The 25,040-nt window shown below is 51.3% G+C and overlaps 3 protein-coding genes across 4 annotated transcripts in view; 1 reads left to right on the forward strand and 2 right to left on the reverse strand.

Moving 5' to 3' along the window:
• Positions 1-1,400: 1,400 nt before the first annotated feature.
• On the forward strand, positions 1,401-9,524 carry RAB17 (RAB17, member RAS oncogene family). Of its 2 annotated transcripts, XM_009512259.2 has the most exons (6): positions 1,401-1,531; positions 6,006-6,165; positions 7,514-7,665; positions 8,063-8,188; positions 8,393-8,486; positions 8,995-9,524. In XM_009512259.2, exons 2-6 carry the CDS (start codon positions 6,024-6,026, stop codon positions 9,105-9,107), a joined length of 627 nt encoding a protein of 208 aa, XP_009510554.2. In that variant the 5' UTR covers positions 1,401-1,531; positions 6,006-6,023; the 3' UTR covers positions 9,108-9,524. The 2 variants fall into 2 exon arrangements, with proteins under 2 accessions (XP_009510554.2, XP_064308218.1); XM_064452148.1 differs by lacking the exon at positions 1,401-1,531 and having other exon boundaries at positions 6,036-6,169.
• A 1,381-nt stretch (positions 9,525-10,905) lies between these two features.
• Positions 10,906-12,672, reverse strand: PRLH (prolactin releasing hormone). Its single transcript, XM_064453324.1, has 3 exons — positions 12,516-12,672; positions 11,383-11,578; positions 10,906-11,102 (listed from the first exon to the last, which is right to left on the reverse strand). Exons 2-3 carry the CDS (start codon positions 11,480-11,482, stop codon positions 10,930-10,932), a joined length of 273 nt encoding a protein of 90 aa, XP_064309394.1. The 5' UTR covers positions 11,483-11,578; positions 12,516-12,672; the 3' UTR covers positions 10,906-10,929.
• Positions 12,673-13,977: 1,305 nt separating this feature from the next.
• Positions 13,978-25,040, reverse strand: part of MLPH (melanophilin) — a 29,268-nt gene continuing 18,205 nt past the window's right edge. Inside the window, exons 10-16 of the mRNA XM_064452149.1 lie at positions 24,583-24,771; positions 19,018-19,173; positions 18,812-18,904; positions 18,235-18,300; positions 18,000-18,057; positions 16,494-16,591; positions 13,978-16,093 (exon numbers count right to left, since the gene is read on the reverse strand). Coding sequence (XP_064308219.1) covers positions 16,067-16,093; positions 16,494-16,591; positions 18,000-18,057; positions 18,235-18,300; positions 18,812-18,904; positions 19,018-19,173; positions 24,583-24,771 — 687 coding nt within the window. The 3' untranslated portion in view covers positions 13,978-16,066. The remainder of the gene's footprint in view (positions 16,094-16,493; positions 16,592-17,999; positions 18,058-18,234; positions 18,301-18,811; positions 18,905-19,017; positions 19,174-24,582; positions 24,772-25,040) is intronic.

Raw genomic sequence — 25,040 nt, forward strand, 5'->3', positions numbered from 1 at the left:
AAAATTATACCAACCTCAGACAGTTGGGGTTTTCAGAAGGTTGTTAGGAATTGTCTTCAAAGGATCCCCAAATCCTGTTCTTGCCTCTGCAGAGCTGATGGGAAGGGACCTGGGAAGGTAAACACTTTCCTTCCCTCTGGCAAAAATCTGCATGTAGGGTAAGATTGGCTCCCAGGCAGGAGGCATACATGGGTATACTCAAGCCAGTTTTGCTGCTGTGGTGCAAATCCGTGCATAGACACATTCCCAAACAAAGGCAAACACTCATTTGGCTCACAGATCAAAACCTCTCATGGTGATTCCACTTACTGAGGGCACTGCTCCCATACAAAATGGGAATTTCATCAACAATCCCACATGCAACTCTTGGACATGTGTATGTGGCATTTCATCTCAGAAATGGGAAGTAATTGAGCTGCAACAGTCAGGCCTTGGAAGTCACAAGACATGCTCTTCATTTCAAAACTGGGGTGGCATTTTTTTAAGCTCCTGCATTTCACCCTGCAACCTGTAACTCTTAGGACTAGATTTTGTAAAGTATTTCACTTCCAGAAAACTTTAGGAGCTGTTACTTGAAGGAAAGACACTGACTATGACAAGATGAGTGACAGAAATACAAAAGCTATCTTTCTTTAGGTTTTTAATGATCAGATCTTCCTGTTCTCACTCCAGACCTGCTATCCCAATGCATTAACGTGCTGTGATTTCTCTCTCAAGGTATTAGAGCTTTAAAGAGAACAGCCTTCTCCAAAGCAACAAGCCCCAGCTGCCTGTGGTTACTGGCTATTACCTTAATTAAAAGGCAGTAAAAGCCCAAGTGCTCAATTCTTGTTCTCTTTGCACCTCCCCAGCTCATCTGCTGAAGTGCTTTGCAAGAGAAGCAGGTGTGCTGTCTCCAGCCAGCTGGTAAACCAGCTACACTCCTGAAAACAAATCACTCTGGCAATCCCAGACCCAAGTTATCTGAGCCTGTACCCTGGTACAAGACCAGAGCCAGGTCTAACATGCATCAGCAGAAATTGCTGTATTATAAAATCCCAGAGAAGGCCAAATCCCTGGCATGCTGTGGCTCTGGCCAGCCCTGCACTCAGCCTTCCCTGGTCTTCAAACCCCCATGGTGGGGTACAGGCTGCTTTTACTCCCTATGCCCCTGGTAGCTGGGCTGGCCTTGGACCCCAAGACATGGGTAAAAACCCACCCACACACATTCATCTATTTGTCTATCCATCCATCCACCGCCAAAACCCAGCATGGGAAGTGGGGGAGGAGGGAGGGAGAGGTGGAGGGAATGTGGGGGACATGGCCACTGGCCCTGCTCACTGTGACGGCAGCCCCATGATCCCGCCTTGCCAGCAGGTCTAAGGTTCGCTGATCTCCAGTTGTCTCTCACCTTTGACACCACTCCCTGGGAGTTGCCGAGTGGTTTCACTTCTATCTGCACCCAGAGTGGAGAGGCTTGGGCAGCCAGACGGGGCTGTTGCCCCTGACCCCACGGACTGGAGCACCAAGAGGAGAGCAAGGCTTTGGGAAGGTAATGGCATAGTTAATGACCCTTATTTTCTTTCCCTTAGCTTTGAGGAGGGCTGATTGCATTGATAAATCAGCACTACGTAAGTCTAACAGTGTTTACAGATTAAGTCTCTGCAGTTGTGGTTTTTGTATCCCCCTGGTAACCTTGACTTAAGTGAACTTTCCAAGCAGCTGCACTTCTATACCAGTACTGTCGAGAGGTTTAACAGGTAGGGGGAGGCTCCTAAAAGCAAAGGAGTGCTTTGAACTGAATACTAGAAGCATTGTGCCCCAAAATTGCAGGGCTAGATACTGCAGACTGACATGGCTAGCACTGGGGTCCTTTTTTTTTTTTTTTTTGAGGAGCTGATTAACAGTGTTTCATGTTCTCTGCTGCACCCCTGTAGGAACTGAGAAAATGTCATTAAAGGTTTTAGGATCTTTTTAAAGCTTGTGGTTTAGAAAAGCTTAGACATAATTAAACATCACTAATTTTCCAGGAAGTTAGAATTTTAAATAACACTTCTCATTAGCTTCATCCCCACAGGTATGCATTTTTTCTTTTTTATTTTTAACTCTTTTCCTTTGGAAATAAAAGGCTTATCCTCCAACCATAAATACATCAGGATCCTCCCTCCCCAGGTTAAAAATACTGCAGAGATACCAATTTACTGAGTGGCAAAAGCCAAGCCTTGCTGTTGCATTCCAGCACAAATATCTACTCTGCCACCTCATGTTTCTGTTCTTTATTACTAGCATTTATGCCCATAAAGCACTAGTTTGAAAAGATGCTCCTTAGATAAAGTCCACTCTCCTACTAATTATAAACAACTGACTCACCCTCATAAACAGATTTGTCAGGTTCCTTCTCAGAAACAGTGAGGGCAGGCGGTTCAAGCGTAGTATCACTGATCTAGAACTGCTGCTATACCAGCAAACAGATTACTTTCAAGTTGATTTATATTAAACCAGAGGGCTCCATAGGGGAAGCTAGTTAATGCTGGTCAGAGCTGCCTCTGCACCGTGTACCCACCCGTTGCCCACAGAAAGGAAAGAAGAGACATCAAGACTGGAGACAGGGGTGTCTGGCCAAGAATGCAATTTCCTGGGTGCAGCGATGCTTAATCCTCAATTAGGAAGTGAGAAATGATCTGCTTTGTGTCCGGTTTTGGTACTCGCCTTCCAGGTAAGTGCAAGCCTGCCCCAGATATCTGCTGCTAGACACAGCTGTCAAACTATTCAGTTGTATCTGGAGACTAAATCTGCCAACAGGATTTTTACAGTTGATTGAAGAGAAGTACTTGTCTAGACTAATCTCTGGCTCTTTATATTGAATTTGAGCCGGTTCAGCTCTCCCTGCTCCTTGGCATGGCCTCTAGGCAGGACAACAGGACTTGTAACACCTCAGCTGTTCCCCAGGCTGTTCCCCAAACTGCTGAATTATTCTTTACCAGGATCAAAGTAAAAATCCCCGAAATCCACCATCTAAGCAGTAAAAATCCCAGAAATCCAGATCAGGTTACACCTCAGCCTTTCAAAGCCTGCATAGGAAAATTTGCTAAAGCCATTTTGCACAGAAGCATCAGTGACTTCTTCAGAGTTTCGAGTTTGCAGTGAGATAAATCAAACTTATTCTAGTTACACCAACCGAAGCTTTCTGACATGCAGGTGCACCCTACTGGGGCTTAACTCATAGAAATCACCAGGACAGTTGCTTTAAATGTTTCTCCTGGATATGCTCAGTTAGTCAGTCCCAGCCCAGGGAGGTTTGCAGATGAAGAATAACCTTCCTCTGCTTCATTGGCAGCCAAGGCTGAAAGAACAGGGTTGTTGTTTTCTGTGAGGTAGCAGCACACTTATCTGCACCTGGAGTGGGCATTGGTGACCCCCCAGAGCAGCATCCTGGATTTGCAGAGCTGACTGTAACCCTAAGCTGGGTCTTGCCAACAGGGTCTTCCCCAGGGCAGGGAGCAGCTGCAGAAGGGGGAATACCAGCCACATGAGATGTCTGGAGGGCTGCTTTTCCCACAGTCCCTTAGCCAGTCAGTGCAGGGTTTTACTCTGTACACTCCTTTTTCAACAACAACAAAAAAAGAAAACAAAAATCAGTTTCCCCTAAATCTATTTTCCATTGAATCAAAACAAATCCACTTGTTTTGCATCCTTGCTGTCCTCCTCAGATGGAAAGGGAGATTCACCTTCTGCCTCTTAACATGGAAAAGAAATTGTTTCAAATGAGCTTTGGCAAAACTCCACATCTCTAATAGGTGCTTGCTGACATGAAAAGTTTGCAAGGAAATTTCTATCATTACTGTAATTCTCAGGTGAGCTTTGTTCCAGCATCAATATAGCCTTCTAGGATTAAACAGAGCAGCAGAGTGAAATAAAGAGAAACTGAGTTTAATATAGACAACCTTGCGTGGTTTCATGGACCTTCTTTCTTCCCTAGAGAGTTTTATGGCACATCACCTACGGTAGCTAATACAACTGCTCAGAAAGGACAGCAGTCTTATTTCCAGGCTTAGAAAGAGGCAAATGTATGTAATTAATACTGTAAGGAGTACCCTTATGCTGTGCCACAGGGTTTATCTTTTTCCTGCTTAAAAACATATAACCCACCCCTAACTATCTGTTCTGCACAAACTGCAATGCCACTCTTCATCACTGGGCTGTACAAGCTGGGGGATAAGATTTTGCCCCTGTTTTTTAAGGGGATGAAAGCCCATCTCGCTCAGCAGAAAAACCACCCACATTCAAAGATACAGACCTGGGTTCAGCCAGCACTGAGGAATGCTCTTAATGACAGCCTGCTTTGATAACAACTCAGGGAAGGGAGAAGAATTAAATGTCTGGAGCCTGCCAGATTGCAGGGGGAAGACAGATGAAATAAAGGAGACACGTGGGATGCACAGTGCACTGGAACAAGAGGCTTTTGTTAGATAAGGGAACTGCAGAGACCTTCCTGGGCCAGGAGCTACATTGCTAGCACCACTGTTAGGTTTCTTTATAAAGGTACTTCTTGCTCACCTGCAAGTTCTGGTTCTGCACACCAAACTCCTGTGAGCCCCAGGTAGAAACTCGACTATTTGCACCAAATCTTCATTGTAAGTCTTGCAGGTCTCCGCTCTCTGGATGACCAGGGCTTTCTTCAAAAGCACAGGGAGGGAAGCACCCCACGCCAGCAGCCTTCACCCCAGCATGCAATAGCAGTGAGAGTGTCAGGACATAGAGGCAGGGACCAGCAGTAGGATGCTAACATTTTAGCATCCTTCAGAAGGCTCCTCTGCTGCATTTGGGTATTAGAATATAGGAGGCACATCACTTCTCTGCACACAGCAGTTATGGGCTTGCTGGTGGCATATTTCCCCTTGCTGCTGCTTGTTAAGTGGAATAAATGCATGCAAGGTCATCTCATGCCCTTCTCCTGCACAGTTCAACACCCCATGACCCTTCATCTTCAAGCTCTGACTGAACCTTCCTCTTTTCTGCATAGCTCTTCATGTGAGCTAAGTAATTTTAGAGGAGGAGCTCCACAAGGAGGAGCCAGGGCAAAGCTTTGGCTAACTGCAAGACAGCATTGTTCCCCACCCTTTGCTGACAGCAAGGCAGTGTCACTTACTTCCTTAATCTCAAGGCTGGGAGAAGGGGACACATGCCATCCAGGAGGGCTTACACCAGCCATCCTCTCCCCCCAGGGTATGGCCAATGCTCTGCAGCGGCTCTCTTTGAGTTAGGTTTGAGGCTACCACTGTTATTTTTGGCCGTGATCCCCCACTGTCCTGAGTCACTTTGCAGTGTAGCTCCACCCTGAGTGATGCGGAGTCACACCCCATGGTGTGACACACCCGTGGTCATGAGGGTGTGAGGTTTCACAGGCTTGGTCTGCCCAGGGTTTCTTCATCCATGGTAGAGGAGCATGTGCTGTATTCTTTGTGTGCTGCTTTTTCACCCTAGCAAGCAACATGCTGACTTGAAGTGTCGCTGCCACAAAGCCCATCAGCTCTTGGGGTGCCCAGCCATGCCCTGGGCAGTGTCTTTAGCAAGCTGGTAGAAGCATCACCTCCATGCCTGAGATAGGCTCTAACCAAGACCCACAATAAGTGTGGAACATCAGTCCTCTTCACCAGGACTTTGGGGAAGGAGGTGTGCTCAAGAGGAAGGCACATCCAGAACTGATGTCCCTCTGCCATTAACTTTCTCCAGCACGTCCTCTCTTTAAGGTAGATGTACCTAATCCAATCTACTCATCTACATCCAGGAAGGCCCCTTGCATCAAATATCTTCCTAAAGATCTCCACCCTCTGGTCATAACTGACAGTGGCAGATGGTTTGATGTATTAAATTTGATTCAGGATATTAACGGTTTTGTTTTAACCTATTTTGAGGTTAAACCCCACCTGCCCTGCTGCCACCTGTCAGGAGTTGATGCAGGAGGCTCAGCTGATGGACGTGGGATCGCTGCAGATGCGTTTTGAACAGAACTGGTTTCCTTTCAGGGTACGGTACAGAAAGCAATGCCGGGTACCTCCCTCGAGGAGATTCGTCCCACCTATATCTACAAGGTGGTTCTGCTGGGAAGCACATCAGTGGGAAAGTCAAGCCTGGCCTACCGATATGTGAAAAATGACTTCAAGGAGTCGCTGCCAACCGTGGGATGTGAGTGAGTGGCTTCAATAGATTGATGGCTCTGGACAAGAGACCAGGCCTGATACCCTTCCTTGCAGTGGGGTGGGATATAGCAGAACAGGTTGGTATATCCTGCAGTAGCACAGACTCACTTTTGAACATGATACAGACTTGCCCCAGAGGCAGACCTCCCCCATGGCTGTCACCTTCAGATCTCTACAGCCCATTTTCCTCAGCACCAGGCTGTAAGCAAAGCCACATCCAAATTGCACAGGTTTGGTTTAGCACTGCTTTTTGGAGGCAGATGAACAGTCAAATGAGCGAAACCTGGGATTCAAACTGTGTGGCCCCATCCACCCCATGCATGCTTGGTCCTGTGCTGCCCCAGCCTCAACATCCCACTGGAGCAAGTATGTTCTGGCTGGGGTGCAGGTGGGCAGGAGAGCCTAGGTGGCCAGCTGCAAGACCCCCCCCCCCCCGGCACTACGCTCACAGCAGTGCCTTATTCCTCCATCCTGCCTGCAGAGACAAGAGTGCAGACCTCCCCACGCCCTGGCCAGGCTGAAAACCTTACAATCTGCCCCAGTGACAAAGGGGAGAGAATCTGCTCCTGCATGCCCTGTCCTGACAAGTCATGCTGAACAACCCATGTCTGAAGGCAGGCCATGTGCACGCTCATGCTTTGATGAAAACTATCTACAGAGCTGTGAGAGCCTTGCTCCTTCTATAACCTCCCTCAGGCCAACACACCTGCTGGGATCAAGGTGCCTCTCCTGTACCTTTGCCTCACCACAGCTTCCTGCAGCACCTAGACATTATAGATGTTCGTTTTACATGATGTACCTGGGTTTTACCCTAAGAAGGCATGGCAGGCACAGATGCTGTGGTCCCACCTGGAGCCTGAAGAGCTAGGTGGTGGAGGAGAGTGAAGCACTCCAGAGCTGTTCCCGTTGTCATTTTACCTTGGCTCCGGCTGGTCCACAAGCAGTCATCTGCTCCCTGGGAGCAGGGACGGAGGCTCCCTTCCAGTGGGAGCCCTTTTCAGTGGATATTCCTATTCACAGCTCTCACAGGTCTGACCCACCAGCAAGGTGGAGGTGGTTCTCTATTTGGGGGCTATTCGGCAAGGCTCGGAGCTATCTGACGTCAAAACTCGTGTGCATGCACCAAATCTGCTGCCAGGAAGGGCTCCCAGACTGCCACAGGCTGCCCTGCCTTGCGGCATGCCATCCCACCAACAGTGCCAGTGCTTATAAGAAACCCAGCCCAATTTTGTGCGTTAGAGCATTGTTACTGGCCATTGGGATGGGTTTGACCTTATGGCAGGAGGTCTGAGCTCTTGCTGCAAGCAAACGTGTACCCTGCATCTTGCTTGCAGGCTCCTTCTTCACACAGACGCTCAACCTGGAGGTAGCCACTGTCAAGCTTGAGATTTGGGACACAGCAGGCCAGGAGAAGTACCACAGTGTCTGCCACCTCTACTATCGGGGTGCCCACGCTGCCCTCCTCGTTTACGACATCACTAACAAGGTAAGACAGGGGATGCTGGTCCCGTCCATGCCAAAACTATGCCATGCTGCAGCAACACTGGCGCGGCAGAGGTGTCCAGATGATGGTGCTTGTCCTTGGTAGTGCAGAAAGCAGTGCATAAACACTGCCTGAGAGAATGAATGTTCCACCTGGGACATGCCAGGGGCTATTCCTGCTGCCATGCAGAAAAGGTGCAACCCATCCAAGGCTGATTTATCCCTAAAGGTGTTTGAGGGCTGGTGACCTATTTCCCTGAGAGAGGGGGCAATCAAAGCCTCCCCACCACATCCTTTCCAACCCCTTTGGTTTGGTGCCACCCATCCAGATTTGCTAGGCCTGAGGCAAAGGGATTAAATCAAAACCAGATCACTGGGTGTTTTTGTCTCCTTCTCTCCAGGAAACACTCAACAGAGCAAAGTTGTGGCTGAGGGACCTGGAGAAGGAATTCCTTCCCGATGAAATCGTCATTGCTTTGGTGGGCAACAAGATGGACCTTGCCGCTGAGCGAGAAGTCAACACCGAGGTGAGCGCCTGTGGTGAGCTCCCAGGCCCCCTCATCACCTCCTCACCAGCAACCAAATATGCCCAAGCAAAGCTGAGAATTTAAAAGGTTTTCATGTATCTCCAAAGCCCCCATACAGTTATTGACCTGCCATGAAATGCCACCGTAACTGAACACGCAGCCCCAGAGTGGGCTGGGGAAATAACTCTGCTTGTCTCCACCTAGGACGGGGAAGAGTTTGCAAGGACCAAAGACCTCCTGTTCATGGAGACATCTGCAAAATCCAACCACCAAGTAAATGATATCTTTATGGCCATAGGTGAGTTGTGTGATGGCTCTAGGTGAGAGCAGAGGTCAGTGAACCACACGCCCTGAACCTCTGCTTCAGGGCTGCCAAACACCTTCCTTCCCTCAGCGCTGACCCCCTTTGTTGCTTGTGTTTGCCACCACCAAGTTCTGCTTCCCTACCAATCCAGCCTGCACCACATCTGGCAGCTTCAAGCGTCACAGCCACAGCAGTCCATAGTTTCAGTGCAACGTGTCACACCTCTTAGGGCAGAGGGATGGACAGATCCATCCCAGGATGCTCTAACATCAGAGACGGATTTCAGGCCCTCACCTAAAGCCACAGTTTTCTTTTGCTTTAGTACCTCAACTAGGTGTAATAGTGTCCCCAGTGTAGCTGTTTGGTAGAGACCTAATGCTGTAACCATGACGCGGTACCAGTGGCTGTCAGTGGGTCCCCTGGGGTGGGATGGGACAGCCATCGCATCCCACCCCACTGGCAGAAGAAATTAGTCCCTTTTTCACCTTGTGTTTCTTCCTAGCCCAAAAGCTCCTGCAGTGGGAACAAGAGAAGGCATCCACCCCATCCCAGCATGGGAAGTCAACAGTCAGCCTGGGGGAGAGTGGGGTGAGGACGGCGTGCTGCCGGCTCTGAGGACAGGCAGCTCTGGTCCTCAGCAGCGGCTGGATGAGGTCTCCAAGGGGAAAAAATTACAAAGCAGGGGGGACAGAGAAGCGCAGGGCACAAAAGCTCAGCCTGACCACCCTATCCCTCGGAGCAAGGTCAGAGCCCATCCGGGGGTCACAGGATCTCTTCAACCCTCTAGCACTGGCTTCATCCAGGATGTAAAGCACAGGTTTCTTTCACCAACCTTCCGCTTCCAGAGAGGAGCACGAACACCAGCACCGCTGCCACCAGTCCTGACTGGTGACATCCCCCCGCCCCAGCTGCACATCAGCTCCTTTGTGTCCCTCCCCATCTGAAAAAGGAGAGCTTGACTTTCTGGAGTGGAAGAGGTGCATCCAGAGGCTTCACACCCAGGCTGCAAATAAAGAGAATACTGCCCTAAAAGTGTTACTTTTTTATTCCTGACCTGGATGTCAGCCCACAGGTGGGGACCACAGGAAGCCTGGAAGTGGCAGGGGCCAGAGCCAGTGCTCCCCTCACCCTGCCGGCCCCCACCTGAGCCATTACCAGGTTCACAGCCCATCCTCAGGAGAAATCACCAATTTATTACCGATACAAGAGCCAGGTCTGGGACAGAGCAGGACCAAAGCAAATGCCAGGCATCATGGTAGCTCATGCCTTGCAGGGCCTCCCTTTTGTGCATCACGAATTACATTGCAGGAACATGTCTTGGCTGGAAGAGGAGAAAAAAAAAGCAGCCAGGCTCTCTCCAAGAGCATACTGGTCGTGTCACGCTCAGGGAATACAATGCCCTTCCTGGGAGAGCTGTGGTAGTGCTGGCACAGCCACAGGCAAAGAGCAGCACCGTTCTTCCTGTCCGCAGGGCAAAGTAACCACTGAGTTTTTGGGGCATCCCCTGAGGGCAATGCCAGGCTGTGGGGCAAGGCTTAGCCAGGCTGAGCTCAGCCACAAGGCAGCAGACACCCTTGAAGATATTCCCCATGGAGAGGAGGGGACCATAGCACCCTTTTGCAGGTTTTCCAGGTCAGCTGCCCCCTGAGGACAACCCCAGAACCCTGCACTAGCCAGGGACACCCATCTGCAATGCCTCCCGAGCACTGAGCCATTCTGAAGCGGGACAGAGGCTTCTTCTCAACAAGAAGGCAGATTTACTGCCTCCTTGTGCCTAAATTCCTTGTGTTAGGGCAGCTAGGAGACATGGGGTGCTAATTGCCACTCATCCCCCCCATCTGCCAGCTCCCTCCCAAGATTAACCCTTCCCTCCCCAAACAGCCCTAGACCCTCAATGCTGGGCCAGGAGCCACAGACAAGGATGCTGAGGGTTTACCCTTCTCTGTGGCTCCTCTTGCCTCCAAATTGGAGAGGGAGTAAAATGTTCTGGCTTGGAGACACAACTTGCAAAGGGACATTTGGGGACATGCAGCGCAATGGACAGGGCTCTGTGTGCTCCCCGAGCATTTCTGATCCAGGCCATGGAAATGGGGTGGCTGTTTCTGACCTCAACACCACGGAAATGTAGGTGTCAGGGGCACCTATGGGTGCCAGAATGTTGTAGGGATACTAGGGGATGCACTGGGGAAAGGGGTTTATTTTTAGGGTGTTTTTTGGGGGGTGGGGAGGATATACATGTGGTGTCGTGCAGAGGGGGAAGCGCTGCCACACTGCATGTGCTGCTGGGGCAGGCTGCAAAACTGCAGCAAGACCAGCAATTTTTGGGGATGTACCCGCCAGCCCTGAGACCCTCTGCACACCCCAAACACTGCGTTTCGGAGCAGATAAGCTGGGACACAGGGACAAGAGAAGAAGGGCTTTTATTGTTGGCTTCAGCTCAGGGGCTCCGCTTCTCCTGGGGTGGCTGGGGGTGTGGGCGGGGGGGGGCACAGGCTTGCTGCTGGCTGCCCCCCCCGGGATGGGTACCCTCACCCAGGGCTTGCCGGCGCCCGAACCGCCCCACGGGCCTGATCCCACGGCCTGTGTACCAGGAAGGGTCGATGTCCGGGTCTGCAAGGCAAAAGCCAAGGAGTTATCAGGGGGTGATGGGGGGGGACATAAGGGGGACAGGGCGTTGCACCCATGGGCAGGAGGGATGACAAATCCCAGTGGAGTGGGAAAAGGAGCTGTGAGGGGATAAAAGCAGTCACAAAGGCTGCTTCAAAGCAATCCTTTGCTTCTGCATAGTGAACCCCCCTCCGCCCCTCAAATGCAGCTGAGTCTGGGGATGAAGAAGGGGCTGAGGGCTGGGGGTTGGCTGGGGGGATTCCCTTACACCTGCTCTCCTTACTCCTGATTTCCATGGAGCGCTCGCGGATGCGGCCGTGGGCAACGGGCAGGGTCAGACAGGCAAGCAGCAGGCACAGGAGGCAGGCGGCCCCCAGCTTCATCCCTGGCACTTCTCCAGCTGCAGTGGCTCAGCCCCAAAGCCTCCTGGCCCCTGGCACTTCCCGCTGGTGCCACGAAGACAGCGGCCTCTGATGTGGCTGTAGGAATGAAGGACAAGAGACTGAGACACCCTGCTTGGGTTAAATGCTCACAAGGTAAGCCCCCCATCAGGAGGCGAAAGCTGCAATGGAGGGGATGGGGTGACCGTATTACTGCTGCTATGGAACTGCCATCCCCATCACAGCATCTCCGGGCCAGCTGCAAGGCTAAGGGCACAGGGCAGCTTGATCAAAACCTGGGGGTTTTGCTGGAGCTGAAACCTCTGGGGAAAAATCTTCCCTGCAAACATGAGTTGTACAAACCTCATGTGAATTAAAATTAGTTTTTGTCCTATCCTAGTGCCTTAGGCCAGGCATGGCATTGCCATTTCTGGCCAGGAAACCCAGCGTGTCTGCTGTGGCAGGACCCTGCAGCCCAGGAGATGGGGAGAGGGGCCAGCACCGAAACATGGGGCTGGAGGCACAAACAGGTTTTGCTGCTGGATGCTGGGTGATGGATGGACCACGGCAACCTCTGTGTGCTTGGCACTCACCCCTGGTGCCAGCTATGATAACCTGAGAGCATCCTGTAACATGCTTTATGGTGCCTAGGCAATAAGTGGGACTGTGCAGGGTGGGCTGAGTGATGGGCTTGATTTCTGCAGCCACCTGCAAGAAGCGAGTGGGGTGAGAGGCAGAAGCAGGAGAGCCATGTGGAGCAGGACATGGTGGGGATGCAGTGGCAGCTTTATTTCCAGGGACTTTTGCAAAGAAGTTTGCAGCATGCCAGGCAGGATCCAGTCTGGGCTCCTGAGAGCTCAGGTTTGCTGCAGCAGCTGACTTTTTATAGCCCCCTTTTTGGAAACCTCCCAGCTGGCTGGACAGACACAAAGATATGCACACACAGGCAAAGCAGCGCTCTGTAGATTATTCAGCAACAAAAGCATCACAAGAGGGAGAGAAAAGCGGTGCTCCCCACCACTGGGGTTGCACTTACCGTGGTGCGGTGAGGCGAGGTTCCCGACTGCTGTCCTGCTGAGCCGAGCGGCCGCTGTGTGAGCTGGAGTCCCCTCCAGTTGCCGTTTTTATGGCCGGTTTCATGCTGATGTCAGAGGCAAGCCCCAGCAGGGACCGAGCTGGGGCATCTCCCCTCCCCGCAGTCCCTTCTCATCAAATCAGCACAGGGATTTTCATGACTCAGAAGGGGCCAGCATTTTATCTTCCACTGGCTGAGGCAGATAGTTTGGGAATAGGTTAATCCCTGTCCTTGACCCAATGAAGTTTTCTGCTCCATCACTCTGCTCACAGGGAGCCCGTCGCCCATAACGCACTTTGAAAGGTCAGTGTGTGATGCTACCCCGAATGCTGTGCTCGTGCCTTGGGGTCCCACTGCTGCAAACTGGCTCCACCGCAGGGTTTCTGCTGGGTGCCACCACCTTCAAACCACCCCCCAAAAGCTGCTTTAAGGAAATCAGAAAATGAAATGCGGACAAAATGGGAGGGTGACTGGTCAGGGCACATGGGCTGGCAGGAGTGGGCTTATCCTCCCATATTTTAAATGTTTTAAATCTTTACATCCCGGGTAAAGATTTCTGATTGTGTTTGTTTTGCCACATGTGATGCTGGAGGAGCCAGCTTGGGTGCCCAGCACAGGGGCACACACATCCACCCCAAGGCAAAACTGGAATTACCGGGACTTTGAGGGGCATACAGAAACAGGGACATCTCTCTGTTGGCAAGGTGGTGAAGGCACCATTGCTGGTGGGGTATGGGCAGCGGAAAGGGTCTGTCTGCCACACCCATGCATGGCTGGCATTGCCCTGGGACAGACCTCCATCTCACACCGCAGTCAGCTCCAATACCCAAGCACAGCCAGTGTTGGGGATGGTCATGGGAGCAGTGTGGGACAGAGGGTGATGGCTGTGGAAGGGCATTAAAGGCAGGAAAAGGGATAAAGAGAGGAGAAAAAACCCCCATCAGCCAAGGAAATCCAGACCCTGGGCTCTCAGCAGGGCTCTCTCCACCCCAAGGTTGGGGCTATTATTTAATACAGATTTGAAATATCCCCTTGACATTGTGGGCTTGTGTTTCAAGCTGCTTTGGCTCCCAGATTTGCTCCTGGGTTTCTATGCAAGTCGAAGCAGCACATTTCAGAGCCAGCCCCCTCCTTACCCTCATGGTCTCCATCCCCTTTGCCCTCCTGGCTTCTCTGCTGGGTACCACTGACCTACAGTCATCCCACACACAGCTCTCTGACCAGCATCTGACAAGTTATATTTCCATCACATTCACCACCCCCTCCCCCTATTCTGCTTCAGTTGCACTGCTTCGGCTCCTGTCTGCTTTCACCTGCCTAGTTTTAAAGCAAGGGGTGCAGCAGCTAGTTAAAGGAGAGGATGGTGAAACAAAGGAGCCTTCACTCAAGCAATGTGAAAGAACAGACACTGCAAAACAGGTCCTAGGTTCTGGACACAAAATTGGCTTTATTGCATGATTTAGTGTACATATATATAATCTCTACCCAGGCAGATGGGGCAGGATACTGGCAAATAACGAGTGACTACAGCCTGAATGATGCCTTAGTTTGCACTGCTGATGTTCACGGTGAGGACTTCTTCAGAGGGTTAAGTGTCCAAGCGGTTGTGTGGAAGGACTTGAGTTACAGCTGAACCTGGGTAGAGCAAGAGCTGCTGTTGGGGGGTGGGGGGAAGGGGGAAGGCAGAGCCCTGACACCAGAAGGTGGGTGCAAACCCATAGCATTGCTCAGATCTTAGTGGAGCTCCCTTCTGCCAGCCAAGGAGCTGCCATCCTAGCACTGATGCCAGCTGAGCAGCAAGACATGCACCTGGCAATGCCACGGTGTCTGGGAGAGTTTCTACAATGGCAGTGGTTTGCACCTACCTTTCTGAACTTCAGGCCAGGAGGATTTCGTTCTAAAATAAGAAACTGGTTTTGTTTCCAGCTGGAAAGCCCAGACTATGGACTTACAATATTGCTCTGGGATGACTGTGGGACCAATTTCTAGGAAGTTAGCAGTCTCTACTACTACCAAAGCCAAACATACATGTTACTTCCATGAGAATTCACACTACTGTTCATAATTAAAGTGGTTTTAGTTTGGAAGCACAGGAACAGCCTAAAATGATCCAGTCTGAGTGGCCATCAATGGGAAACTGCCAGCATCAGTCTGACATCCCCGCTCCAGCTGCGAGGGATCCTCTCTGCATCACCCACAGAGGGAGGGAGGTGGAGGCTACAAAGGACAGGGACCAGTGGGTATTGAGCAAATTTTTTTAACATGAACCTCCTACAACATTTCCTGGAAGAGAAAACAACTCTCCCCTCCCTGTCCCGATGTCCTGGGCATGGGTATGGGGCCAGGAACTGATCCACCAGGGTCAGTGGACTTGGAGAATTAAATGTTGGAGATAAACAAGCAGTCTGGGGGTTTGGGGCAGAGGGGGTGTTACCAGTGCTGCTGTTACCTGGCAGGACTGCAGGGCCACCACAGTTCCCAAAGGCCATCCCATCCAAAGGATTGGATGGTCCTACCAGGCCCAGTGACAGGGGACATGCTCATCCATAAAGCACTGCCTGGCATGGGCTGACCTCTTGACAGAGTAGGGAAAGCCTCCAGAGAAGCAACTACACTCTGTTTGCTGGAGACCTTCCAAACTTGCTGGTATAACCTTGCAGGGAGAGGGGACATCTTCAAGAGATGGAAAAACAAACCAATCCCCAACAAGCCCTCCAGCCTTTCTTCCACATTTCTTGCTACTGCTTCCTACAAGCCTTGCCTCACTCATGTCCCCAGATGGTCACAGCTGCTTTAGGCACGATGGCAAGAAGCCTCAGCAGGTGTTTCAATAGCTTCATGCAAAGATCTGTTGGGCAAGTGCTCACTGGGATGGAGCCAGCACTGCTCTCACGCTGCTTTGCTGCTCAGGGAGAGAAGTGATGCTCCAAGGGACATCACAGGGAATCGGGACCAGTGCTAGGATGGGAATCCTAGCCTGGGATGCCTGGGTCCCTGATCTAGGGTATCCCAAAGGCATGCTGCGCCTGCTGTCAGCTCCTCTCCCTGCATGGCACCTGGGAGAGCACAGGGACAGACTCTGATAGCAATGCAATGACTGTAGCAGATGACATTGCCCTTTTGTGAAGGGCTGGGCCATGGCACTGCTCCCAGTCCCCATGCTGGAAAGCCACACTGACGTCTAGCTCCCAAAGAGGAGGTCACTCTTGCTCTGCACCTCTGGTCCCCGTGGTTGACCTGGTACCAAAGAGCTGCCCAAAGCTGAGGTCTCATGCCTGTGTCCTCCCATGAGAGCCCCTGGCCATGTGCCCACACCCCATTGCCTTGTTCCTCTCCTCAGCAGCTCTGAGCAAGAACCCTGCCCACAGCCTCCAGCTTCCCTGCTGTCTGGGGTTTCAGGGAGAGACAGGCACAGGAGAAAGAAGAGCAAGCGTTGTGGGGAAGGTGGCAAGGCTTTGTGCTGAGGTCTTGTATCATCAGTGAAATGCGGCGGCAGTAGGGTTCCCCTCTCCTCACGACAGGTGGGTCATCACAGGCTTCTGCAAGGCATGGGAGGGAGAAACCTCAGCTCACTGCCGTGCCCACACCACCCAAGCCACCTCTGCCAGCCCAGGTGATGAGGCCAGCATGCTCCCTGTCCCCTCCAGCTGCATGGAGCAAGGACCACCCCCATCCCATGGACCATGCAGGCAGTGGGAATCCAAAGATGTACATTTTGCTTGGTCCCTCCCACCGTGGGGCTTATGACAACCGAGACCTCAGGGGGTGACGCCCCGGTGTGCCTGTCCTCACCAGGCAGCATGGTGGGAACAACAATGAGAGCCAGGGGGTCTGCTGGCCTGAGGGGAGCATGGGGACAAGTCCCTCTGCATGAGCCCAGGGGGGAAGGTCCCACGCAGAGCCCAGGCCAGCAATCCTCCCAGGTGGCTGTATTCGTACCGCAAAGAGCCGCTCCACCCTCCTGTTCTTCCCATTGGGGTTTCTCTGTGTCAGGGAGCCACGGTAAACAGAGTTGCGGTCAAAGGAGTCATCAAGACCTATCGTGAAAAAAGAGAGATGGGCGGCAGGTCCTTACCCACCTCACTAGAAGTTTCAGCTACCCACCAGGTCACTTGGGTTTTACTGTCCCCCACTCCCTGTGGTTTTGGATGCACGACTGCACTTCCCTCTCCACAGGGTGGTGGGAAGCCCTTTGACAACAGGGAGGAAAAAGTTGCTGCTACTTGGGTTTCAAGAGCGCTGTGCAAGCTGAGTCAGTTTGCCAGCAGTCAACTGCCAAGACCTCTGCTCTGGAAAACTCCATGGTATGGCAAAAGCCAAGGCTGTGAGTAGCTCTCACCCCCACAAGGCTTCAACCCTCTCTTGACCTACTAAGTCATCTTCCCTTCTCTGCTATCAATCTCCACCAGCTGCACCTTTGCAGGCCCAACTTTGCAAGTGGGCAGGGCGGTGAGGAGACTGAGTCGCCCCATCACACAGCCCAGGCAGAGGGGATTAGGCTTGCCTGGTGACGTCTGTCCTGATTGCACATCCCTCTATCTCCTCATAGGGCTGACGTGTCCCCTGGGCTGCCTTTATCTGCCTGCCTTTCACAGGAAGGAGAGCAGATGACTCCTCAGCATGAGAAGAAGGGACCTTTCCACCTCAGCTTGGGAAACAGGACTGTTAATTGTCTATGTGCATGAAGGAAAGGTGATTCCTTCTCTGCATTAAATGATCTTTCCCCCTTCCTTCCCTTCATCTTCCATTATCTGGAAGGAGAGCCATTCTTTCTGCCTGTTAGCTTATAAGGCAAGATAAGAGAGAAATAGAAAAGTCATTTCCTAATGGGTCTTGCTGATACTGCTCAGGATGAAGCGCTTCCAGTGGCTGCCCTGTACTACACAGGCTGCCGTGCCAGTTTCAGATCACAATCTAATTTGAAGCACTCCTAAGCTGCCATTTATCATAGCTTGGCCGTGGAGGACCTCTTGCCCCCCACCAGAAACCAGTGGCCGAGGCAGGTGGGCAACAGTATCAAGGACACCTTCCCCAAGATGACCAAGTGAGGAAGAAATTGATATCAAAAGAGATGATGGGCTTAGGCAAGGCTTCAAGGTCTAACACCCAAAGGGATGCCACAAATGAAGTAGTGCAAATGTCTCCCTGGACTCTGGGGTGGCAGGAGCCCAGGCTGCAGAGAAAGTCTTGGAGGACTGAGCCAACTCAGCCTGACCTCTGCTTTCCCATCACTGTCCTCAGTCCTGTTAGCTGTCTCCTCCTTTCCAAGATATCCACCACAGGTTTCCCCTGTGGCTGTCCCAACAGGAGGCCACAAGCTCAGGAAAGGGGACCCCCAATGCAGACACATAACTGGATGCAAAGAGAGAGGACTGAGTGTCCCCCAAAGCCTAGCCCGCCCACCCACAGGTCCCTACCTCCTGTGGGCAGAGCAGCGGTCCTTACCAGTGATTTCAAGGGGACTGTTGAACTTCCTCCTGAAGCCCTCTGGTCCGGGCATTGCCTGCAAGAGAAGGGGAGCAGCCTGCTGCGGGGAAGTGGATGGGAGGACAGAGGTCCCTTCTGAGACCAACATTTCAAAAGCAGCTCCCTGGAGACCCTGGTTGTCACCAGGCTCAATACTGTGCCACATGCACACTGGGAAGGTGTACTAGCGAGCACGGGTTAAACACATACTCACTTTAACATCATCTGAAGACTCCCCTGGACTGCTGCTGGAAGGACTGGAAGAGTGGAGGCAGGCAGCCTGTGGGCAGAGGAAGGGCAGAGGTTTCTCTGGGGGTGCAGAGGAGGCAGACGACTCAGTCTGCCTTTCTTTGCATTTTTACCTCTTTTGTTTGGCCTTGTCTGATCCTGAGGTGAGCAAAAGAGGCAGCACGCTGCCATGGCAGCAACTCTGCCTGATGGACTGCGATTATAAAAATCAGTATGGGAACACAGGAGTTGAGTCTAAGCTGTGGTGCATGCAGCAGCCCTGCATGCCCTCCCTGCAGCCCCGGGAAGAGCACCCCAAATACAAAATCGTCCCTTGATGCATGTAAGGAATCAGCATTATCCCCCATCCTTAGTGAGGCACCCACTCTTGGAGTCTTGGGGCAGTGTACCACGCAGTAGGGAGGGAGCTGGGCACAGCAAGCTCCCTCCAGCTGAGCAAGCCAGGCAGCCCTTCACAGCACCCAGGGACAGCAGCAATGACCCAGAGGAGCACATACATCTCAGGGGTGGGACCTCTCATACCCACTGTCCTCCATGCTCACCTGCCTGCTCGACTGCTTCCTTGCCTTTTCCACTGATTTCACTGTCAGTCCTGCAGCAGACAGAGCTGCAATTCGAGATTCAATGTCCGATATCTTTAGAGGGAAGAAAGAAAACACAGATGGTGGCCAGAGGACCCATCACTGGCTTTGTTTGCCATCACTGGCTGGGGGTCTAGGCAAAGGATCTCTCAAGGTCAAGGTCTTACCTCACTCTCTGCCTGCTGCACCTGAGCAGCTGCTGAGGCCACTTTGTCCTCCAGCTCTGACAGCTCTGACTCAGTGCTGCCACCGTGCCGAGCCCCTTCCTCAAGATCCTTCAGGGTCTTCTCGAGCTGGTAGGTCTTCCCAGCAGTCAAGTACACCTGGAATACATGAAAAAAAAAAAAAACAAAAACCAACCATACTGCAGAATTAACCTACCTGGAATCCTCCTCTCTTGGTGTGACTGCAGCCCCAGATGCAACAGCTCCTGCCACTGTTTTACGACAGCCTTCTTGCCTCGCAGCACAGACAGTACCATACAACTCTGGCAGAGCTTCTCATTTCCTCCCTTCCCTAGGCTTTTTGAGACCAATTACCAACAGGGTGAAGTGGTAAAAGGATCAATGGGAACACAGGAAGGACTAAAACTCCATGACCTACTCAAGTAGTATCAGCATCTTTATGCTGTGTGCTCAGAGGGGAAGCAGGTACCTGGAAACAAGTGCAGGCTGCTATATTCCATGGTGGCAGCAAGCTGGGAAGGAGATAGACTGACTCTCTAAATCCACTCGATCTTTTTTAAGGGTGTCTGCGCTGCTGGATTGCCTGGGAGTAGGGTCAGGATTCGGGAGTTTGGCCCTGTGTAGTTAACCAACCCGACCCCTGCAAAAGGCAGCTTTGCCCAGAACTGCTCTGAATACACCGGAACAATCACGGCTGAGAGCCCCAGCACACACGTGTGTGAATGGAGCCCAGCGCAGCAGTGGGGTGAACATGGGAGTGCTGACTGGAGATGCATGGTGGCTATGGGAAGCAACGTGTTACCTCTGCTGTCTAGATAAGAAGGGTAAAAGGACCTATCCTAATGAACCCACTAGTTTTACTATGGCTTGCCTCATCTCAGGCTACTATAAGGATGCAAGTCCAAGCATGGTGATTTAGGGGACATTAATATGTCTGTATGCTGTTACATAAGATGATCAGATGGGTTATGGCCACTGTTTTTCTGACTGATCCCAAAATCTTGGTACTGCTAATGCAGCTCCTGTCTCTCCAGCCCTCTCTGCTTTTCCTGGGCTGGGTATTGAGTGAAAGTGCCTGGCACGAGTACTGACCATCTACCCAAATCACAGCAACAGTCCCCACAACCCATAGGTCCCATGGATTCCAGTACAAACCCTGAGGCCGTAACAGATTGCAAACATTTGTGAGTGTTATCCGTGAAACCACTCAAACTGTGAGTCACGGGGACACAATTTGTTCGTGGGCCATCAAAATCTCCCAGTGCCCTCCAAGGCAGGTGGCATCCCTTGGAAAGCAGTGAGCCAGCTGTGACTCAGCTGGGGCCCTGGAGGGAGTGGCAGGATGAACACACACCTCCCAGGGCCATCCCCTACCCGCTGTCTCACCCATGCCCCATCTCTGACGGCAGCAGCACTAAGCCCAAAGTTCACATCCTTCCTGGCCCCATCCCCTCTCCTGGGAGAGGGGGAACCTCAAAACCTTCACCCAGACACCCCTTTTCCCCTGGGATGCTGCATTTGGCCAGAAACCAGCCAGGTGATGCAGTTTCTGAGCGCACACTGCTCCCAGCAGCTCCCTGCTTTTATGTATAAACCTTCCCTGACAAGAGGTGAGCCACAGAGTGTGTTATAAAACCCTACTCCCCATCACAGGATGTTTGTGACAGTGAAACCTGACCACCCAGATGGAGATGTGACTCTTTGCCCCATCTTTGAACTGTTTCTTTGCAGCTTGGTAAATGGCACTGCGGATGCAATCCATTTCCCACGGGGAATCGATTCACATGGGTTTACAGTAGCTAACAAAAATTGTTGGTGCTTCACACAGTCACACAAACCTAGCAGGGGATTATGCTCTATATGTAAACTTATCATCTGCATGAGCCCATCAGCCCCAGGCACAAGCCAGCCTTAGTGAACAGATAGGTCATGCTATCCTCGTTTGTAAAAGCCTTGATGAAATGCAGTGCAGATTGAGAAAAGGGACAAAAGCTTTTGCTGCAGCTGGAGCACAGGACTGCTGAAGTCCAGTGAATTGCTGCTACAGCAAGCTGGGGACCACACTTGTCCTCTTTCCATGGCACTCATCCAGGGGGAACTGGGGACCGAGGCAAGGGAAGCCACAAGACAGAGCATCTGCACTTGCTCTTGTACCATCTCCCTTGTAAGAGAGCCCTGTCCACCATTGGACAAGACTGGACTTTTTAATCCCTCTGTGGTTCCCATTCTTTTACTGCTGACCTACCCACTAACAAGAAATTTGGGGTGGGTTTCCTCTGTATTCCCACCCCCCAATGCCCTCCCTGCTTGCAGAAAGCTCTCGTGAACCTTACGTTTTCTTCAAGCTCACGGTATGCTTCGGCCACCTCTTTCCCGACTCCCAGGCTGGGAAGCTGCCCTGCGGGGAGGGCACAGCTGCTATTGCACTGGCTCTCTCCGTGCAACGACTCACACACCACTTTCTCCGTGGCATTTATGGCTCTCAGTACTTTGGCCGTGATCTCACTCAAAGCCTGAGCTGATGACCTCTGTGAACACCCGGCACAGCCAAAGTGGAGGGTGGGAGGGGAAAAAAAAAAAAAAAAGAACATTATTTTAATGGTGTATAAAACAGCACAAGTTTGGGGTGAAAGGGGCATCAGACCTTCAGGAGCTGGAGGAAGATGGAGAAGTGATAATTAAGGGGCTTATGCTGTTCCTGAAGGGCTCTCCACTGGAGATGGATGTGTGGCTAAAGCAGAGCTTTGATCTCAGCCCGTGCTTTCTGCAGGATGGCTGCGACAAAAGTCGTCACCTCAAAAGGGTTAGAAAAGAGGTTATCAAGGGATGTGTTTCTCGCTGGAAGCGGTGCCACCAGAGCTGTATGACAGCAGCAGCACCTGGCCACCTGAAGGCCACTCAGTTACTCAGCAGTTAAGGTCTAATTGCAGCATATTGCTTTACACTTCAGCAGGCCTGAACATGGATGCAAATAACTCCTTAAGTTAGTGGCAAAAAAACACCCCAACCCATGAAATTATTGTTTTGCCACACTGCCAGAACTTGGGACTAATGTCCCCTCTTCCCAACCCAAGGAGCACTGATGGCAATAACACTCTTAAGTGGTGCCTTTCGCTTGATAAGGCACTAAGCACATGTAAAAATAGACTGAAGAAACTCATAATCTCTCTCTCAACTGATAATTCCCTAGAAACCAAGGAGATGGGGGTGATATATGCACTGGCAACAAACAGTTGTGTTTACAACTGCACATATTTCCAGGTGAGCCATCCTGCAGAGAACCAGCTAACTCAGTCCAGCTGATATTTTTATCATTTTATGGTGCCTTCATAGTACAGCATAGGTTTTTTTCACATTTTCCATTAGGAACATTTGCTTTCATTGCAGTATTCACCAGTTAGAAAACTTCTTCCTGACTGGAGAGGAGACTCATGTAAAAATGAACTCAGAATCATGCAAAATCCAACTCTGGATCTGGTATAAGAAATGTTGCTGTTAAAAAAATATCCACACTGACACAGCCTTTGACCAAGGCTGGTCCATCTACATCACTGCAGGCATTTCAAACTCAGTACTGCATGAAGGTATTTGACACTTTGGGTGTTGCTGTGATGCAAAAAGCTGAATTTTGTTTCACTTCTCAGATTTGGTTTTGCTTGAGCTGTTGCAACGCAGCCAGGCCTCTCTTTGCTTAAGAGCTGTCATATAGCTCCTTTGTTATGTCCCTGCACAACTCCACTGAGAGACAACCGTGTCTGTATCCTCCCTGCTCATAGCTAGGTTTTGGTCAAAGTAATATATCTGGAGAATCTGGGCTTTATTTTATAAGGATGAAGAAGCTTTCATTGGTGCCCCACTATTATCTCCCTGTTCATCAGTGCAGGTCAGGGTTTGAGCCTCTGTCTGCTGCAGATCAGCAGCTCACACACGAATTAAGTTACCTTGGCTTGGTGAGTTACCACTTATCCCCTGTGCTGCAATTAACTGGAAGTGGTTACTAAGAAGATGCACGTTGTTCAACCAATGAATTGTAGTTAAGTCTGGCTGCGGCAATCATCTAAAAGCAGCTTTCATGAAAAAAGAGGCAGTGAAGGAGGGTTTCAGAAAGGATGCAGCATACCACTGATCCAGTGTTGGTAAGAGCATAGCAAATGGTACCCAAAACCATGAAGGAAGGTGTCCTGGGAATAGCCGCTTGCTCTAATCCTGAGATTTTATGTAGACCCATGGAGAGACTCATACCTGAGACAGACTCACTAAATGTACCACATGAGTACATGCAGCCACACTCTCCAAGCCCAGCAGCAGCCAGGTTTTGCCTTGAGAGGCTGGAGGAACAAAAACACATGAAAGAGAGTCTTTGTGGCACAACAAAAGTCTCCGTAACCGCATACAAAAAGAGCTTTGCAGGAAGAGAGGGGCAGCGCAGACCCCGCTCGCTTCCTTCGCTGCCCTTGCCAGTGACAGATGTGTCAGAACAAATGCATGTGTACCCCATCCACCAGCAAAGCAGAAGGGAGGGGATAAACAAATAAGCCATTAGAGACCCAACAAGAAACACTGACCTCTTCATTTTGTGCTAATGGACACTCTCGGGAGGCTCCGCACAACCGGGAACACACAAGATCTCCCTTACTTTCTGAGTCACCTGAGCCATCATCTGTTGCTCATCCCTGATGCTGTCACCCAGCCTTTCTGCCTGCTGGGTGAGGCGAGGGGGAAGCAATCCAGCACCTTTGTCTGCTCTTGCTCTCCAGACAGGGAAGCGATTCTCCCCTGCAAGGCTGCACACAAATAAATGCCTCCCCAGCCCTGCCACAGGGATAGACAGGGGAAAAGCAGGTCTCCAAAATGCACCTGGCAGGCAGGGGGATAAGTCAGAGCTGCAGTGGGCCATGGAGGTGAGGGACCCTCTGGAGTAATGGGAATGAGGCTGCATAGCTGCTGTGAACCCTCCTCCTCTCCCTAACCCATGTCCTCACAAATCACCCACCACTGAGTGGGGGACAGGAGCCAGCACAGTGCTGTAAGTACAGGAGTTGCTGACCTAGAAAAGTGGAAGTGGGACCAGGGATTTTGGGAGTGCCTTGCCTAGTACGGGAGCACAGACATGTCTGGAAAAGACGTTTCAAGCTGTAACAGGTACCTGACAAATGCTGCCAGTACCAAATCATCACCAAGCTCTTCTACCAACCCTGTAATGACACCTAGATCCTGAGACAACTCTTCTAAATAGAAGTGGAGGTTGTGTACCTCTCACTAATGGGAAGTAGCCTGCAAGACCTCTAAGAGACTTTATTTTTGACTCTTGGGTGGGACTGGAAGAGCCTACAAGGACAAAGGTGCAGATCCAAGACCCCAGAACTTCCCTATACATCAACACCCTGGTTAAGCAGGCAGCTGAGCAAGACAGCCCTGGACAGCATCAAGGTGGAGGTACGGGACAGAAGGAGAGTTACATTATCATGGTATAAGCCATAAACTACCAAAAGCAGAAGGAACTGCAGATGGAGCCCAGACCAGTATGGGTGGGAGGATACAGATTACCTTTCGAGCATCTCTGGCCATGTCATCACTGGACGAATTAATCTCTGGCTTCTTCACTCTCTTTTCTTCATGCTCCTCCTCTTCAGAAGAGACTTCTTTGTCACTGATGTTGCTAGCCAACTCCTCCAGCTTCTTCTTCAGTTCCTCCTCCTCCTCATCAAGATCGAGTTGGGATTCTGGGGCTGGAGTCTGAAGGAGCAGAAGAAAGGACCTGTGTAAGAGTCTCCTGTGGTGGACAATGGGGCATGCCTGGGTCCAGACACTCAGCAAGACTGGCCAGCAGAGGGGCTCGAGGAGTTCTACCACAGACGGACTTCACAAAGGGGACTTCAAGCTCCCTCTCTGCACCTTTTTTCACAAGGGGCAGTCAGACTGCCCAGGGGGGTAGCAGAGCCCAGCAAGCTGCACTTCAGCTCCATGCCAAGGAATACAAACTCTTGATCTACAGAACCTCCCAT

The sequence above is a fragment of the Phalacrocorax carbo genome, chromosome 5 (genome assembly GCF_963921805.1).
Source record: "Phalacrocorax carbo chromosome 5, bPhaCar2.1, whole genome shotgun sequence".
NCBI lineage: Eukaryota > Metazoa > Chordata > Aves > Suliformes > Phalacrocoracidae > Phalacrocorax > Phalacrocorax carbo.